General features: G+C 45.3%; 1 protein-coding gene across 1 annotated transcript in view; it reads left to right on the top strand.

Moving 5' to 3' along the window:
- Positions 1-19,511, top strand: part of LOC135220533 (O-phosphoseryl-tRNA(Sec) selenium transferase-like) — a gene marked incomplete at its 5' end in the record, with an annotated part of 104,206 nt that overhangs the window by 79,722 nt on the left and 4,973 nt on the right. Inside the window, 1 exon segment of the mRNA XM_064257717.1 lies at positions 9,607-9,738. Coding sequence (XP_064113787.1) covers positions 9,607-9,738 — 132 coding nt within the window.

Here is a 19,511-nt window from a genome sequence, read left to right as displayed (position 1 = left end):
TGTAGTGTTGTTTTGTTTTATTGGATTCTGGTCTTCGCCCAGGGCAAGGGCAACCTTTATAGCTTTGTGAGACACGGTTGTACTTCCTGACTCCAAAGCTCCCACTTATGCAGAGGCGACTCTGCATAAGAGGCAGTAATTATCTGCATTGCTCACTTGCCAGGTAAGGAAACAGCCATATTATCTTATGTTGGCATTTTTTTTATTTCGGTTTCATTACACTATATGTAATTTATCAAGATAGAGTTTGTCATGGTTCCCATCCCCTGTTAAATGTGTAATCAGCTACTATATAATTGCTGGTAAGCCCCATATACAAAAATGTTATTTTTATAATAAAATAAGGTTTTGTATATACTTACCCAGAAAATGACAATTTGTCGAAAATTGCATTTTTCCTAACTATACAACCTGAGGTCCTTTAACAATAGGAAGTAGCTAGCGGCAGCTGGAACGGTCGTAAGCTTCGAACAAGGAAGGGGAGAACGGTAGTTAACTGCTTGTCCGATCGTCGCGCGCCGCGCGACTGGGAGGTAAACAAATCACTTTTGCTTTTGGCCATGCAAAATACGCAGAGTGAGGGGTGGCATGAGGAGGGACTTTAATGTTAAAGGACCTCAGGTTTGTATAGTTAGGAAAAATGCAATTTTCGACAAATTGTCATTTGTTCCGATACGTAATACAAACCATCGGTCCTTTAACAATAGGAAGACTCACTTCTGGTGGGTGGAATCTGAGTCTTTGATGAACAGACTGGTGTTCGTCCATCCCTGGAATGCCTCCCTGGTCGTAAGAGCGAGGGGGGAGGGATCCAAGCCTCTGTCCGATTGATCGGGGTGTGCACCGCAGGATCAATGGTCAGACCTCTAGGCCGAGTACTAAGAGAGAGGCAAGCGTATCTCTTCGTACCAGCATTGTAAGAACTTTTTCCTTACATGAGCAAATGTAAAGTAATGGGTTTGTCTACATGTTGGCCTCCACTTTCTCCCCCTTGTTGGAGAAAGTGGTGGATATTTACTCCTATCTCTAGTTAAAGAGATAGGATGGAGCTCTGTTGAATAGCTTACCTGCATCGGACTCCTATCCAGCAAGGGTAACGACCGTATCCCTCTGCCACAGGTAGAGGGTAGAAAAAGATGAAGAGAAGCCAGTCACTCTCTCATTCACGCATTCATTCTCCCAGGTCATACCAGGAATCGATGCTGTTCTGCCTGCTCGGGTGCTGGGTAAGCTTACACAACGTGTGAGCAGCCACCACAGGTCCCAAGGAAAAAGTATCCAAGGACTTGTGGGCAATATCCCGAAGGTAGAAGGACGTGAAGGTGGTCTGGTTGGCCAGACACCTGCCTTCAGGACCTGCGCCACGGAGAAGTTCTTACGGAACGCTAAGGAGGGTCCGATACCTCTGACTTCGTGGGGCTCTCGGACGGAGCGTACGGATGTCGTCGCTACCATCAGCTTCGTACGCTCTCCTGATCACCTCACGTAGCCAGAGAAAGCGTGTTCTTGGAGACTTCTTTCTTGGTGACCCCAGTGCTAACGAAGAGGCGTCGACACTCAGGCCTGAGATGTCGAGTTCTCTTCAGATAGCGCCGTAGCGCCCTCACAGGACAAAGCAGCATCTCATCCGCATCGTTATCTGTAAAGTCCAGCAGGGAGGGGATCGTGAAAGACTCGAACCTGTCGTCAGGGATCGACGGATTCTGAGTCTTTAGCTACGAAGTTCGGGACGAAATCGAGCGTCACAGATCCCCAGCCTCTGGTATGTTTAACATCATAAGAAAGGCCATGTAGTTCCCCTACTCTCTTCGCCGATGCCAGGGCCAGCAAGAAGAGGGTCTTGAGGGTTCAGATCCCTGTCTGACGACTCTCGGAGTGGCTCGAACGGTGCTCGAGTCAGACTCCTAAGGACGAAGTAGCACGTCCCACGCAGGGGGCCTGAGTTCCCTGGGTGGGCAAGACCTTTCGAAGCTCCTCATTAGCAAGGATATCTCGAACGAATTCGTGATGTCCAGTCCCCTCAGTCAGTTTTAGGACGAGAGCCAGAGCGGCTCTATATCCCTTAACTGTGGGTACTGAGAGGGAGCGTCTCCTCTTCTCTCGGCGAAGAAACACGAGGAAATCGCTACCTGCTGAAGAGTGGCTCATGAGAGGAGACAAACCCTGTCTACGACACCAACCACAGAAAGACGGCCCCACTTCCCCTGGTACACAGCTGCAGAGGACTGTCTGACGTGTCCAGCCATCTCTTGTTGCTGCGCTACGAGAAAAGCCTCTCGTTTCGCAAGAGATGGTGGATAACAGCAGCCGTGAAGTTGAAGGGACTGGACTGCGCGGGGGGTGGTACCGTTCTACGTGTGGCTGGGCTAGAAGGTTGTGCCAGTTGGGTAGCTCTCTCGGTGCGTCTGCAAGAAGAGCCAACAGGTCCGGATACCAAACGGCTTGAGGCCGTTGGGAGCCACCAGGATCATTCTGAGATTGGGAGTGACCAGCGCTCGACTGATCACTTTCCGAATCAGACAGAAGGGAGGAAAGGCGTAAGCGAAGAGGTTGTCCCAGGGGTGTTGGAGAGCGTCCTCTGCAGCTGCCCATGGGTCCGGCACGGCCGAGAAGAACACCTGGATCTTCCTGTTGTGCCGGGTGGCGAACAGGTCTACGACCGGTCGCCCCCACAGGTTGAAGAGCCTTTCCGCCACATCTTGGTGTAGAGACCATTCGGTCCCTATCACCTGATCCCGACGGCTGAGCTTGTCCGCTACTACATTCCTCTTGCCTGGAATGTAGCGTGCTGACAGCTCTATCGAGTGAGCCGTGGCCCACTCGTGCACCTGCACCGTCAACTGATGGAGCGGAAGAGACACTAGCCCCCCTGCTTGTTGACATATGCCACTACTGTGGTGTTGTCGCACATCAACACCACTGAGTGTCCACCAAGCGGTCCCGAAACTCTTGGAGAGCGTTGAACGCCGCCTTGAGTTCCAGGACATTGATGTGAAGGCTTCTCGTGATGGTCCCACACACCTGCAGTCAGCAACTCCTCCAGGTGTGCGCCCCATCCCTCGGTCCGTGCGTCTGAGAACAGAAGCATCTCGGGGGGGAGTGCGTATGGGCACTCCTCTTAAGAGGTTCTGTCGTCGAGCCACCAGGCTAGGTCCTGCCTCACCTTGTCCGTGATAGCCACGGGAAAGTAAGGAGGATCCTTGGCCTGAGACCAACTCTCCCTTAGCCTCCACTGGAGAGACCGCAGGTGAAGACGCCCGTGAGGGACTAACTTCTGAGTGACGACAGATGGCCGATCACGACTTGCCATTGCTGTGCTGCCTGTTCCTGCCGCGACAGGAACCGGCGGGCTGCCTCCCTGAATTTGCTGATACGCAAGTCTGCGGGAAAGACTTGCCCTGCTACCGTATCTATCAGCATACCCAGGTACTTCATCTTCTGCTTGGGTTCGAGATCGGACTTCTCGTAGTTTATCACGATCCCCAGATCGCGACAAAAAACTTGAGGAGTCGATCTCTGTCCTGTAGCAACTGCGAGCGGGAGCTCGCCAGGACCAGCCAATCGTCGAGATACCTAGAAGACGTATCCCCGTTCGAATGGGCCCAAGCCGACACCAGAGTGAACACGTCGCGTGAACACCTGTGGGGCGGTTGAGAGACCGAAACAAAGTGCCCTGAATTGGTACACCGTCCCGTCGAAGATGAAGCGGATGGTACTTTCTGGAGGACTGATGGATGGGTATTTGAAAATACGCGTCCTTCAGGTCCACCGGAAAGCATGAAATCGTTCCCCCTGATCGAGTCGAGCACTGAGCGTGCCGACTCCATCGTGAACCGCGTCGTGCGAACGAAGCGGTTCAGGGGAGAGAGGTCTATCACCGGGCGCCAGCCCCCCGATGCCTCTCCACTAGGAAGAGGCGGCTGTAGAAGCCTGGTGACTGGTCCTCCACACGATTTCTACAGCTCGTTTCGCCAGCATGGTCTTGATCTCCTGTCGAAGCAGCGTTGTCCTTTGCTGATCCCCGGACATAGGTCTGTAGATGGACCGGTTTGGAGATGAGGGGGTGGGGGGGCCGAGACTCGAAGGGTAGTAGATATCCCTCCCGAAGGACGTCTACTATCCAGTTCTCGGCGCCGTAGCGCTGCCAAGTCGCCCAATGGCTCGCCAGGCACCCCCCCACTTCCGGCAGCAGGTGAGGGGGAACGCCGTCCCTAGCGTTTCCCTCCTCGTTTCGACTTCTTCCAACACCTCCTCGGGAAAGGAGGGCTGGGAGGAGGGCTGGTTGCGGCCTCCTCTCGCAGAAAGTCGAAAACAACTGGAGTCTTCACACGGGGTTTGGACGGTGCAACCGTCTTCGCCGCCGTGGAAGCGCTAGCCAAGCTCTTTGGTTTGGGCCCGCAGTTACTCGAGGTTGCCCAGAAACCTTCGAGACTGCCTGCTGAACTAAGCGGTCACTCTCGTCAGTGCGCCGTCGTTCCACCGCAGCGTCCACCATCTCTCCAGGAAAGAGAGCTGGGGAACTCCTAAGAGGTCCATTTCTTAGCCGAGTGCCGCCCTCACGCCCAGCCCCCATTGGTTCACTCGGGTAAGGACTGCGTCCCTACGCCGAAGAACCAAGTTGGCCCACAGGTTAGCAGTCTGATGGGCGAGGTAAGAGATTGCTCTTCCTCCAGACTGGCACAGTCTCCTAAAAGAAGCGTCGTCTTCGAGAGCAGAACTCCCGGAGCCGGCCGCTACCTTGGATATTGTGAGGGACCACAAATCCAACCAGGAAACTGCCTGGAATGCTGCCATAGCGGTAGATTCCAGGGCAAGTGCCTCCTGCTGCGAGAACCATAGGTTCTCCGACAGGAAGCTGCTGCAGGGACACACCTGGGAGTCAGCCTCGCTAACTCCGGTTAACCTGTTTCGGCAGTATCGGGTCTTCTGATGGCACGTAGAAACGCCTCTGCCGCTGTAGAGGAGGAGGAAGCAAGCGCTTAGAGGACCGTCCGGATTTTAGCGAGTCCTCCCGCCTGAGACGAGATTCTCCACCTGATCCAGGACTGAGTCCGCAAGCTCTGATCGTGGCAACCCCATCATCATTTTGGGCTCCCTCTTGGGACCCCAAAATGACTCGAGCCGGGACGTGGGCTCCGATGGTGGTAGCGGCGATCCTTCCGCGAGGCCATTATGCAGACGCATCAGCTTAATGACTTCCGCGAAGTTCCTCTGTATCTCGGGCGTCACAGCGTCTTGTGGAGTAGGACCGTCCAGTCCCTCCAACAAGAGCATATCCCTCGATACTCCTCCTTCAGAAGGAGGAACAGCGACAGACCCCTGACGGTCGCCTCCAACTACTTGCGCGTACGTCCTGGTCGGTCCTAAGACCGTGCCTGAGCCGTACGGCGTCATAGCCGGGTCACGAGCGGCGCACCTCTCGTGATCGCTCCTTGGGTACCTCGACTCCTCCCGGTATAGCCCGAGGAGGTTGAAGGTATAGGAGAGGCAGACCTGACGCTCCCCCCACGCTCGCTGGCAGGACCAGCGTGCGTAGAGGGCTGCTGCCGATCGTCAACCCGCGGTGACGGTCTAGCAGTAGGCCTAGCGTCGCCGCTCGCCTGGGGCGATTGGCTCGGCTGAGAACGTCGAGACCGCTCTCTAGCGTATCAGGCGAGCTGCCGCTGGTCACCGTCTCCGCCCGGTCCCATCGGGAGCGGCGGACGGGTGACCTGCTAGGCTCCCTTTCGCGTCGAGACCGGCCAGCGTCCTCGCTCGGCGCGTCAAACCGCTGGTACCAGCCGTGGCTGGTACCGGCGGCCGTGGGGACTCCTTCCTCGCCTCAACCCGTGGCCGGTCAGAGTGACCGTCACGTCAGCCCAAGAGCAGCCGGTTGGTCGCTGCGAGAGCGTCCACTGGCCTGGCGAGAGTCGTGTGCACGACTCTCGCCAGTCTTCTGCTCCGTGCCGCTGTCTTGACGGCGAGCGAGCTCGGTCGTCGAAACTTTGGCTGGACGGTCCTCTTTAGAAGAGCGTCCACTCGGTGCTTCTCGCGAACGAGAAGCAGCCGAGACGGAACCTGGTTTTAGCGGCAGAACCACTAGCACCAGGTGAGGACGCACCAGCCGAGGCTGATCACCTCTGGTCCCCGTCGACTTCTTCCTTTGCAGAAGAAGCGACGGGCCCCGCACCCGAAGGAACAGGAGGACCAGCAGAAGAGCTCCCCAGCTCGCCTGAGCGAGCCGGGCCCTTAGAAGATCCCGAAGGAGTCTTCTTAGGGGGGGAGGAGGCAACCTTCTTCTTCTTCGGCTGTTTGGCCTTAGAAGTCGAAGGGGAAGGAGAGGAGGCAGCAGACGACGAAGAAGACGATGAAGACGATGACGACACCTTCTTCCTCTTCCTCTTCTTCTTCGCCAGGCTCCGCAGGACAGACGTCAGGTCTTCCATCCAGGAGGGAGCCGGGGCAGTTGCCGAAGCAACAGGGCCCGACTGCACCTGTCCGGAAGGACCTGAGACTGTTACAGCAACACCAGCAGCGGGAACGGCAGGAACAGGTCGGGGGGCCGGGAACAGCAGGGGAACAGCAGGAACATCTGAAAGGTAATGTGTACCTGAAAGGGAAAGAGTCGCTGGAGCGGCCACAGGTACGGCAGGCACGGCAGGTACTACGGGGCGGGAGAGCCAGGCGTCCTGTCGACAGGTCAGCGTCATCCGTGGCACTGGCGGCAGGTCCAGGGGGGTACTCTTGGGGCAGCGGAAGTCCGGGGTCGGCAAAGGAAAAAATCCAGGTGGTGGGTGGCATCGTCCTCTTTGGAACGGCAGCAATTGGTTTTTGTACTGCCACCGTGGGTGTCACCGACTTATATGAGGCGTTATACAAGATGTGGTGGCATCTCATACGCAGGGGTAGTTAATGTGGTCGTCGTGGTGGTCACCGCACCATGAGTGACCACGGCCGACCCCGCCAACCGCTGTAGCAACCCCTGGATGCTGGGCACTCCCTGCAGTCCCAGCGACTCCCACACCTGTCCCAAGTCGTCCTTCGCTGCTGGCACACCTGCGGAAGCAACAGTCGGGTTAATAGGAGGGGCTTCCCCGCGCCTGGGGGGCGAAATACCCCCCCCAGAGCGGACAGAAGACCCCGAATACAACTGTACGTCCGGGTAGCGGGCGCCCTCCTCCACACTCGACGGATCAAGAGAGGAAAGGACTCCGCTACCCCCCCCGCAGGGAGGCGCAAACCGTGGGGGCTGGCCGGGAGGCAGGAAAGAGGACGAAGTGTCCGTCACCAAAGGAGTCACTGGACTTTCCGATGACTTCTTGGCCGGCCTAAGTCTCTTCCTGCCCTCGTACAGCACCCACTGCGCCTCGGACCAATTCATACAAACCATACATGGCTCGTTGCGAGAGCACTCTCGCCCTCGACAACGAGAACAAACCTCGTGGGGGTCCACCTCCACAAAAGACCTGAACCCCCCACATTTACGTCCCTCCAGCCCGGGACACACTCTACGGGCGACTGGAGGGCGCGGTGAAATCTCAATCTCCTCTAATTCACTCATTGCACATCAATTGAATAGAGAAAAAAGTACTTACAATCACTCCTGATATACAGAAAGAGAAAACAAATACTCAAAGATGAAGCAAACGACAAGCGCGGGCAGAGCGATGGCGAACACGTCCTTCCCACACACGGCCGAAAGCAAAAGTGATTTGTTTACCTCCCAGTCGCGCGCGCGCGACGATCGGACAAGCAGTTAACTACCGTTCTCCCTTGTTCGAAGCTTACGACCGTTCCAGCTGCCGCTAGCTACTTTCCTATTGTTAAAGGACCGATGGTTTGTATACGTATCGGAACAATTATAGGATCAGAGCCCACCCACCTCCCCTTGAATGGACTTTAGAGCGGGAAACGAATTGAAGCTCTCTGCCAGGTTGTTACCTACATATGTCCCCTGGTAGTGGGCAGGGCATTCTAACTACACCATAACCGGAACTAGCGCTAGCGTAAATTTTCAATTGTTAAGCTGCCCTAGGTAGAAAGCTCTTAGCTATAATTACAGGCAGCCCCGGCTTACGACGGGTTCAGCTTATGACGTTCCGAGGTTACTGCGCTTTTCAATTTTATTCATCAGAAATTATTTCCAGGTTGTTTCAGGGTTACGGCGCTGATCTGATGGAAGAAATATGACTCAAAAAATGCAAAATAATCAATATTTGAAGGTTTTTTTGATGAAAAATGCAATAAAATGCAGTTTACATAGATTTTAATACACCCAAAGCATTAAAAGTAAGGTTTTCCTAGGATGTTTGACGATTTTCCGGCTTACGACGATTTTTGGCTTACGGCGTCTCAAGAATGGAACCCCTGTCGTAAGCCGGGGAGTGCCTGTATATACAAAACCTTATTTTATTATAAAAATATATTTTTTCTCTTGTAGAAGCAATATCCATGCTTCTTCTGATAGATGTCAGACGTATATTCCATCAACCCTTTTTTCCTTTTGAGGCTGAATGATGAAAGTTTAGTCTTACCAGAAATTAACTGTAGGCTTAAGCTGATTTTAAAAGCTAGGATTTCAAGTAATCTGGTTAACAGCTTAGCTGGAAAATGGCTAGATGCAGCACTTGTAAATGAGCTCAGAAAGGATTTCCTCACCCTTTAGTACAATTGCCTTCTATTTAGGACCCAAAGTTGCTTGTAATTACTCACCGAGCCATCATTGAGTCAACCCCTGGAAAGGTTATCTCCGAAGATGTACTGTAGTTCTGTAGACGTAAAGTGTGCAAATGGACAAAATTAATGGAGGTTAATGATGAATGCTATATTCTTATGATTACCTTCTTTTCTTCTTGGTATGATGTCAATTTGTATTTTTTATGTAAAAGTATCAAGACTTGAACATGACAAGGGATACTTGATTTTTTAGCATCTATCTTAGTTTAAATATGTTCTTGAACATTATTTTTACTGTTGTGCCCACTTTCTATATGGGTCAACGGACAAGTGCATAACGGACACCTTGTGCTAAGATCAGGGACTCCAGTCAGGCCTGAGTCATATAAGAGCTCTTGTTCTGTATTTTGTTAAACTTGAATGCTTGGAATTTAACTTAGATCTCCCATGGGTACAATGTATGTATAATTTCCTTTGACATTTTATCAGCACCAGTGTAAATCCAGTTACACTTACATTACAGTACACATTGCTTCTGTTGCTTATTAAACAAAAGGGTTATGCTCCTCAGTGCTATAAATTTTCTGTAGTTTGCCATTAGTTTACTATATACATATATGTATGTACTCTGTTACACATATTGTGGGTTACACTGGTAATTTATCGTATGCATTCTGCACTACACCTTGCACTACACATTTTGAGGGGTTACATTTGAAAACTTGTGATTCTCTCATTACTATTTTTGTCCCATGTGTATTATCAGATCACAAAGTTTATCTTTTATGGGCATTTTGAGCTGGCTTGTAAAACAGTCTGTTAATGTTAAACAAAGGCTATTGGTTCAAGTCATGCTTGACATAGATAAAAACTTTAATGATTGATTTAATTAGTAGTTTAATGCTTCAGTGTGACATGTCTTTAACTCTTAATGTGTCTATCTCATAACAGCCATGAGCTTACCAGTTGAAGAAAGTGCAGCACTGACAGAACTTGGTTCCATGCTGTTTTTGAGAGGTGTTTCAGGCACCAGGGTGATTGCAACTACTGATGTCAAAGCCATCGCTGGATATACATTTGAAGGTAAGATAATTAGATTTGGCACAATTTCAGATTTGCTTCGAACCTAATCCTTTCTATATTCACTTGGAATCATGTTTGTACATGTAATACATTATGTGATTGCTTTACAGATTCTTTTTTAGTTGTACTGTGGTACAGTGTAAGTGCACCACAAAATGTACACTTATATTTCATATAAATAACTTACCAAGTAATTACATAGCTATACTTTCCACTCGTGCAGTGGCTTAAATTTTGAAATTTATGGTAGCGCTCCGATTGTGTAGGTGACTAGCCTGCCTACTAATGTGAATAATAGGATGACTTAGTAGACAACCTCATTCTCTTTCTGCTGCACTTGGGTAAACATCGGGTGTTTGCAGCAGCTTTGTTTATTATTCACCGATTGGGAAAACTGGATTTCAGTGAAGTAATATCGCTGATTTCGAATAGCCTCGTATTTTATTTTTTTTGTTAAGATCTGAGTCAAGTTTATCATATATTGCTACAGCAAATTTGCAATTGTTAGATTAACTCTCCTTTACCGAGTAGTGTTTATAACGTAAACATCGCTTTCACTACCAAACCCATGTTTTCGGTGGCGATACATATCTGCAAGTCTCAAATAATGTTTATAGAGTTTCAGGTATGTTTGTGTGATAGTACTTTGTGTATTTCAAACAATGGTTGGTAAAGAATTGATTAAAACATCTTATTACACTTTCCTTTGTAGAGATGTATGTGAAAAAGTGTAAGGGCAGAATGTAGTAAGGAGAGAAATTACTTATTTTATTGGTGGTGGGCTTTTGAATGAATATGTGCTCTTGACAGCCGAGAATCAGTGCCGAGTGGCCAGGAACACCGACTAGCTTCCTGAGCTACTAGGTCCCCTGGCACCCAGATACACTTGGTGCCATATACAACCTGAGAGCACCCAGCACCTGCCGCCAGCTCCTGATTGTCTGGCGCCGACTCTTCCCATAAAAAATTTTTCTCTTCTGCTATTACAGTCAACCACCCATGTTTGCATTTTCGAAGTTCAGGGACTCACCTATTCGTGTATTTTTCTGTGGGAGTGCTTGGCTTTAAGCCTAAATTTCATATTTCATTTCATTCATATTCTAAAAATTATTGGCGGGAGGACTCGCTCGTTTACTGGTTTTTCTGTTGATAAATATTCACTAATTAGTGTACTATTTTGATTTTATTTTTATGACTATGTAAATACATTTTTATGACAAAAATGATTGACTAATTTTTAAATATTAATATTGATTAATATTGTATTAAGTGTGATAAAGATTTAGAGATATTAAATAATAAAAAGAATTCTCTCTCTATCTTCTCCTCTCTCTCTCTCTCTCTCTCTCTCTCTCTCTCTCTCTCTCTCTCTCTCTCTCTCTCTCTTCCTCTCTCCTCTCTTGATCTCTCTCTCTCTCTCTCTCAGGGAAAATGTCTTTTTAAATGTCGGTAAATGTTCACTAATTAGTGTATTTTGATGTTATTTTCATGACTAAATACATTTTTATGATACAAAAATTATTTACTAATTTTCAAATATTAATATTGATTAATACTGTGTTAATAAGTTTAATAAGATTAAGTATTACATAATAATTCTCTCCCTCTCTGTCTCTCTCTAATACTGTATTAAGTAGCAAGATTAAATGATATTTAAATAATTATTCTCTCTCTCTCTCTCTCTCTCTCTCTCTCTCTCTCTCTCTCTCTCTCTCTCTCTCTCTCTCTCTCTCTGTTTTGTACCATAAATAAATGATTTACCTAATACATAAAAAATGCTAATTTTCAAATTAGTAAGAGTAAATTAATATATAATAATAATAATAATAATATGTATGCTGGAAACAGACCTTCTTTCAAACAAGTTTTATTAAAAATAATAGCAGAATTCACAGAATTGATTTTGTACAATATTCTTTCAATTCTCCTTATGATTTGTCTTTCTGGCACGCTGGTATTATGAAGCAGCTGTCCAATATTCATCGGGCTGTAGGTCGTCAACGGAATTTCAGGCTGGTATTATCAAAGGCAAACTAGTTATCAGGGACAGGCTGGGGTTGTCAACAGGTATACAGGTGCGTTTGGTAGGTCGGGAACAGACTGTAGTCGTTAGGGGTCTATCCGCTATTCCTTGTTTTTTCTTCGTTTCTGGTTTTTAAAGGCGTCTACATGTTTCGGCCACCTCTTTTGGCCATCTTCGGGACAGGATTGCTGAGTGCAATGGTCTGTGTCAGATGTATTCACGCTAATTATTGCATTCGGGTGGTTTGAAGAAATGGGTACCTCACTTTTCATTGGGCAATACCTGTGATGTCACAAGCGGAGTCATCAGGGGGCCCGTTGCTGATTGGCTTTCCTCTTCGTGGGCGGAGCCTCATCCTACTTGGTGATCAACTTGATCATATTTTACACAAGTAAAAAAACATGTAGCCTTATTATGAAGAATACCCCGCACCGTCGCAGGATCCCTTGAAGAGGACGAACATCATCTACAGATACACATGCCCAATCCGAGGATGCCTCGGAACTTACATCGGGATGACGTCAATGCGCCTCTCCAAGAGGATCTCCTGTCACACGCAGGAAGGAACAATATTTAATCATGCAAGGTCTGCACATAATGAAAGAATCCGCCGCAGCGACATCGTCGGTAACTTCGAGGTTATCGACCAAGCACCCGATCTACGTCGTTTGTGAATCTTAGAATCGCTGCACATTGGGAGGGAGAAGCCCAGTTTGAACGTCACACAGGAGACCTTCCTCCTCCCCACCGCCGTCAGGAGAGCAGCAGACAATGCCCCACAACGACAATTGCACCAGAGGGATCCTGAAATTGATAGAAGCGTTAGCTCTCATCCTGAGGACGTCCCTAGTAACCCTGAGGGTGATCGAAGCTAAAGCTCTCGCCCTGAGGACGACCTGGTAGCACGCCCTTCGAGAGGGCCTCCACCATCACCAACAAGGATGAGGCTCCGCCCACGAAGAGGACAGCCAACCAGCAACAGGCCCCCTGATGACATCGCTCGTGACGTCACAGGTATTGCCCAATGAAAAGTGAGGTACCCATTTCTTCAAACCACCCGAATGCAATAAATAGCGTGAATACATCTGACACAGACCATTGCACTCAGCGATCCCGTCCTGAAGATGGCCAAACGAGGTGGCCGAAACATGTAGACGCCTTTAAAAACCAGAAACAAAGAAAAAACAAAGAATACCGGATAGACCCCTGATGACTACGGCCTGTTCCCGACCTACGAAACGCACTTGTATACCTGTTGACGACCCCAGCCTGTCCCTGATAACCAGTTTGCCTTTGATAACACCAGCCTGAAATTCCGTTGACGACCTACAGCACGATGAATATTGGACAGCTGCTTCATAATACCAGCGTGCCAGAAAGACAAATCATAAGGAGAATTGAAAGAATATTGTACAAAATCAATTCTGTGAATTCTGCCATTATTTTTAATAGAATAATAATAATAATAATAATAATAATAATAATAATAATAATAATAATAATAATAATAATAACACTCCTTTCAAGCTGTGAAGTGAGGGGGGGGGGGGGTTCTGTCAGAAATGTCACATTTCTGGACAAAGTAACTATGGGTCCAAATTATTGCTAATGCCTCATCTCTCTCTCTCTCTCTCTCTCTCATCTCTCCTCCTCTCTCGTCTCTTCTCTCTCTCTCTCTCTCTCGTCTCTCTCATAATCAAATAAATAACCAACCAAGTAATAAAATCCAAAATAAGAAAGAAACAAATAAAGAGAGAAATCAAGAATATCAGGTAAAAGAGAAAAGCAAACCCCACCAATGAGATATGCAGAGGTGTCAGCAAAAAATTTCAAAGCATCAGCTCCGAAATTCTACTCAAGAGATAATAACTGTATTTATTATGCAAGAGGATATTGCAGAGAAACGGAGAAAATTGCAGATTCAGACACAAAATAAATAATTATGATGAAGGAAGATCAAATATTATGGAAAAGTTGGATTTTTTAATGTCAGAATTTCTGGAAATGAAAAAAGAACAACATACCAGAACAGGAAAGAGACTTGGGAAAATCCTTATTACTACCAATATTAATGAAGGAGAAAAACACGCAAACCATCATAGTGATGAATGCGCAGGGTTTAGTTACGAGTAACTCAAAAAGAAAAATAGAGTACTTAGAAGAACTAACCCAAAAATGAAAAGAAAATAGATATAATGAATATAAGTGAAACCTGGTATTCCCAAGAGACTGGGAATGATGATCAAATAAAAGGGTTCCAAACTTATAGATCAGATAGAAAAAATAGGAATCAAGGGGGAACCGCAATATATGGGAAAGACAAAAAACAAGGAAAAAATATATGAGAAATATAGTAACTCAGAATGTGAACTAATAGCGGTAGAATTTGAATCTGAAAAATTGATGAACATAGTAATATATAGACCTCCTAATACTAAAGAGTTTGACTTAATAATTGAAAAATTGGATGATATATGTAGAAATCACAAGGACTGGACTATTCTCCTATCTGGTGACTTCAACTTTCCTTTCGTAGAATGGAAAGAACGAATAGGAGACTGTGGTTGTACTTATACATATAAAAAAGAGAGTAATAGTAGTGCAGAAGATAAGAGGCAATTTGAAAAGCTATTAGATATGCTACTAGAATACAACATTCAACAAATAAATCACCTGCCAACAAGAAAGGAAAATACTTTAGACCTAGTATTTGTGAACGAGATGAATTATGTTAAAGAAATAATAGTTTATAATGCCGAGTATTTCAGATCATAATGTCATAGAATTAACAGTTCATTCCAAAGCAAGTGAAAATAGAGATAAGCAAGAAATGAAAAGTTGGGAAGGATAGGAAAAACAACTTCTACAAGTAAAAACATAAAATGGTCAGAAATTTTAATGAAGACATTAAAAAACCAAAGATTGGGATAACATTTCGTAATGTGATGACATAAGGTAAAAAATACGGAGATATTATATAAATATTGGAGAAAATAGTGGATAAATATATACCGAAGAAGAAAAGTAAACATCATTCATGCATACCAAGAGACAGAAGGATCTTGTTCCAGAAAATCAGAAAGTGGAAAAAAGGTCTTGCAAAAGAAAAAAATGCATGGAAAGTTATAGAACTAAAAAGTAAGATAGAAAATGCAGAACAAAAGATTATACAATCAAAAGAAAATGAAAAACGGGACTTGGAAGAAAAAACCCTATTAAATATCAAGCAAAACCCCAAACTATTATACTCATATGCGAAGAAGATGAATAAAGGAAGAATAGAGAAAATAGGCCCTCTGAGAATTGAAGGGAGATTAACGAATAAAAAAAGAAAAAAAGGAAATTTGCAACATACTGGCAGAACGATATAAGAGAGAATTCACCCCTAGAATAGATAATGAAGATAATGATATAGAAGTAAGGGACGAAAATAGTGAATATTTAGCTGACATAGAAATTAATGAAGCTGATATTGTGCAGGCAATTAATGAAATTAAAAATGGAGCTGCTGCAGGGCCGGATGGAGTCCCTGCTATCTTGTTAAAGAAAGTAGTTCATTCTATCGCAAAGCCACTTGCAATATTATTAAGACAAAGTGTAGATACAGGCAAGATTTATGATGAGCACAAATTAGCATAATATCACCCCTACTTTCAAAAGTGGATCAAGAACTAGAGGCAAGTAATTATAGGCCTGTGAGTCTAACATCACATATTATGAAAGTGTATGAAAGGGTAATGAAGAAAAATACTATGAAACATTTAATAAAAAATAATTTGTTTAATATAGGACAACACGGTTTCGTACCCGGAAAAAGTACACAAACCCAACTGTTAGTCCACCGTGAGAACATATTCAAAAATATGAAAAGCGGAAATGAAACAGATGTGGTTTATCTAGACTTTGCAAAAGCTTTTGACAAAGTAGACCATAATATATTAGCAAAGAAATTAGAAAACACAATATTGTAGATAAAGTAGGAAGATGGTTAAAAGAATTTTTACACAACAGAAAACAGATAGTTATTGCAAACGATGAGAAATCGGATGAAACCAAGGTAATATCCGGTGTGCCACAAGGTACGGTGCTAGCTGCAATATTGTTTGTTATTATATTGAAGACATAGACAGTAATGTTAAGGATTCGGTAGTGAGTAGTTTCGCTGATGACACAAGAATAAGTAGAGAAATTACTTGTGATGAAGATAGGAACGCTCTACAAAGAGACCTTAACAAAGTATATGATTGGGCAGAGGTAAATAGGATAGGTATTTAACTCTGATAAATTTGAATCAATAAATTATGGAGACAGAGAAGGAAAGCTATATGCATATAGGGGACCTAATAATGAGACAATCACAAATAAGGAAGCAGTTAAAGACCTTGGTGTGATGATGAATAGGAACATGTTATGCAATGATCAAATAGCCATTCTGTTGGCAAAATGTAAAGCAAAAATGGGAATGTTGTTACGGCACTTCAAAACAAGAAAAGCTGAACACATGATTATGCTTTATAAACATATGTTCGTTAGTCCACTTGAATATTGCAATATGATATGGTACCCACACTATCAAAAGGATATTGCACAAATAGAGAGTGTACAAAGGTCCTTTACAGCTAGAATAGAAGAAGTTAAGGACCTAGACTACTGGGAAAGACTACAATCCTTAAAATTATATAGTCTAGAAAGGAGAAGAGAACGCTACATGATAATTCATGCATGGAAACAGATAGAAGGAATAACCAGAAATATCAATGGAACTAAAATATCAGAAAGAGCAAGCAGAGGTAGATTAATAGTGCCCAAAACTATACCAGGAAAAATAAGGAAAGACACAGAACATTAAATCCACTACGCACCAGCATCGATAATGCAGCGTCTATTCAATGCGTTGCCAGCATCATACTGAGAATAATATCAGGAGTGAGCGTAGATGTGTTTAAGAATAAGCTCGACAAATATCTAAACTGCATCCCAGACCATCCAAGATTGGAAGATGCAAAATATACCGGAAGATGTACTAGCAACTCTCTGGTAGACATTAGAGGCGCCTCACACTGAGGGACCTGGGGCAACCCGAACGAAGTGTAAGGTCTGTAAGGTAAGGTCATATAATTCCCTATGGCTCTAAAATGATTCATAAGTAATTTCACTCTTGATGGTCAAATATATGATGTTGCTCTCTCTCTCTCTCTCTCTCTCTCTCTCTCTCTCTCTCTCTCTCTCTCTCTCTCTCTCTCTCTCTCTCTCTCTCTCTCTCGAGTTATTGGCTGTACATATATATTTCTAATGGTAAAATGTTTAAGATGACTTTGAAATGATATTAATAATATCATTTCAAAGATTGATACAGTAATAGTAGAATAATAATTTAAGGTACATTTGATGTAGGATGAAGTAAACATTTGGTATTTGAACTTTCAAGATAGGAGTTATAAGCATTTATAGAGGGGGTTCTAAGTATTTATGGATTGTAGCTGTTATGGGGGGGTCTGGTGCACATCCCCCGTGAATATGGGGAGCTCACTGTAGCCCCCTTATCTTCTCCCAAGCCTTGCTCCCTTGCTTTCTGAATTCCATGCTTTTGCCAGTCTTTTATATTGGTTAACAGAACTTATCCTTGTGTTAGTGAAGTGTTGTGCAGTGGAGGAGGTAATTATCTGTCCCATCGATTCTCCTGGACCTAAGTCATTGTATACATGTGTAAACTGAATAACATTAGATAATAAAAATAATAATTCTCTCTCTTTCTCTCTCTCTCTTTTACTGGGATGAGAGGATTTTTATTGTACATATAGTGTACTGTGTTTGTCAATATTTTCAAATAATAATAATAATAATTTCGGAAGGAGACCCTCTCGTAGACATGTTTTGTTAAAAATGACTGCTGCTTCAGCACTATTAATCTTATAAAGAGTCTTCTCTATCTTTCTGATGACGGCTTTCTCGTTGTTGCTTAGACTGGCGAGCAACGCACCAAAGGGCATGGTAAAATTCGGTTGGGTCATTTGATTTATTATTGCTTATACAATTCTCTCTCTCTCTCTTCTCTCTCTCTCTCTCTCTCTCTCTCTCTCTCTCTCTCTCTCTCTCTCTCTCTAACGCGATGTTTCCTCCTGATCGACAGGACATTATCAAGCGATAACTGCTGAGGGACTGAATTCCAGTGGCGAGTCCTTCTCCTTTTATCGTGGTGTTGCGAGCTCTCCAGTACGGTCAGAGCACTTCTCCGGTAGGTCGAGTTTTTATTGGTTCCCGGGAAGGTGACTCATACGGCGGGCGTTGACGAGTCTTGCAGACCTTCTCAGGTAGGGGGTATCACCGGGAGCCTCTTGATTGGCTTCTACCTGCGTGACGTCACCCCTGGTATTATTCTCATGTCCGGTGTTCGTTCCATGCGCGCTGGTACTTTCGTTAGGGGGGAGGGGTGTGGTTCTCCTCACACATGTCGGTACCAGGAACGCTTCTTGGGTGGTATTGAGGGGAGGCTTTCCTCGAGGATGAGCAGCGCTTCTAGGACACGCAGACGTCGTCGTCAGGTGCTCTCCCGATGATCTTAATATTCCTGACGATGTCGTCTCTCGTGATGTTTCTGCGGTGTACTGCAAGGGCGTGCTGCCTAATGGCGCCCTCCTGGGCGTGGCAGGAAATCCTTTTTGACAGGCGCATCGTCGTCATGCCGATGTAAATCCCAGGGCATCCTTGGGCGGGGCATACGTATCGGTAGACGACGTTGGACTGCTTCAGGGGGTCTCCTGCCGGTGGGGAGGGGTTGTTCTTCATCAGGAGGTCTTTCGTACGCCGATTCTTGTAGTAAATAATGAGGGACACTCTCTTTCCTTCCTCCATGGGGCGGACGTGTTCCTCTATTATTTTCTTCATGGCTGCTGCATTCTTCTTGTATTGGTGGTGCATGAAGGCTTTATAGAAAAGTTTTGATATCCTCCGGGGGCGGAATGTTCCTTCTCTCTTCCTCCGTCATGTACCACTTGTCAAGGGCGGCTCGAGTTTCTCGGTTTACGAGTTTGTTCGATAAAAGGAGAAGGACTCGCCACTGGAATTCAGTCCCTCAGCAGTTATCGCTTGATAATGTCCTGTCGATCAGGAGGAAACGTCGCGTTAGAGAGAGAGAGAGAGAGAGAGAGAGAGAGAGAGAGAGAGAGAGAGAGAGAGAGAGAGAGAGAGAATTGTATAAGCAATAATAAATCAAATGACCCAACCGATTTTACCATGCCCTTTGGCTGTGTTGCTCGCCAGTCTAAGCAACAACGAGAAAGCCGTCATCAGAAAGATAGAGAAGAACTCTTTATAGATTAATAGTGCTGAAGCAGCAAATAATATTATTATAATAATAATAATGTTTATAATTACAAAATTTGTATGTAGTAGTATTTTAAAGAAATTACCTTTCCATTTCACTCTTAAGTGAGAACAACTGTTCTCTATCTCTCTCTCTCTCTGCATGAGATAAAGAGAATTTTTTATGGCTCATCTACTATACATTCATTAATATTTCAGACAACTCCACCAGAAGCTTGAAGTCCAGAGCTGTTAGATATGTCAAGTAATGTGACAGGAGGGAGAGAGGTTACCAAATTAGCATCTTAATTATCTCTCTCTCTCTCTCTCTCTCTCTCTCTCTCTCTCTCTCTCTCTCTCTCTATATATATATATATATATATATATATATATATATATATATATATATATATATATATATATATACAGGCGGGTCCCCGGGTTACGA

This window comes from Macrobrachium nipponense, chromosome 2 (assembly GCF_015104395.2).
Source record: "Macrobrachium nipponense isolate FS-2020 chromosome 2, ASM1510439v2, whole genome shotgun sequence".
Taxonomy (NCBI): Eukaryota; Metazoa; Arthropoda; class Malacostraca; order Decapoda; family Palaemonidae; genus Macrobrachium; species Macrobrachium nipponense.
Note: the sequence above shows the minus strand (reverse complement) of the source record. Positions and strands in the feature narration are given on the sequence as shown.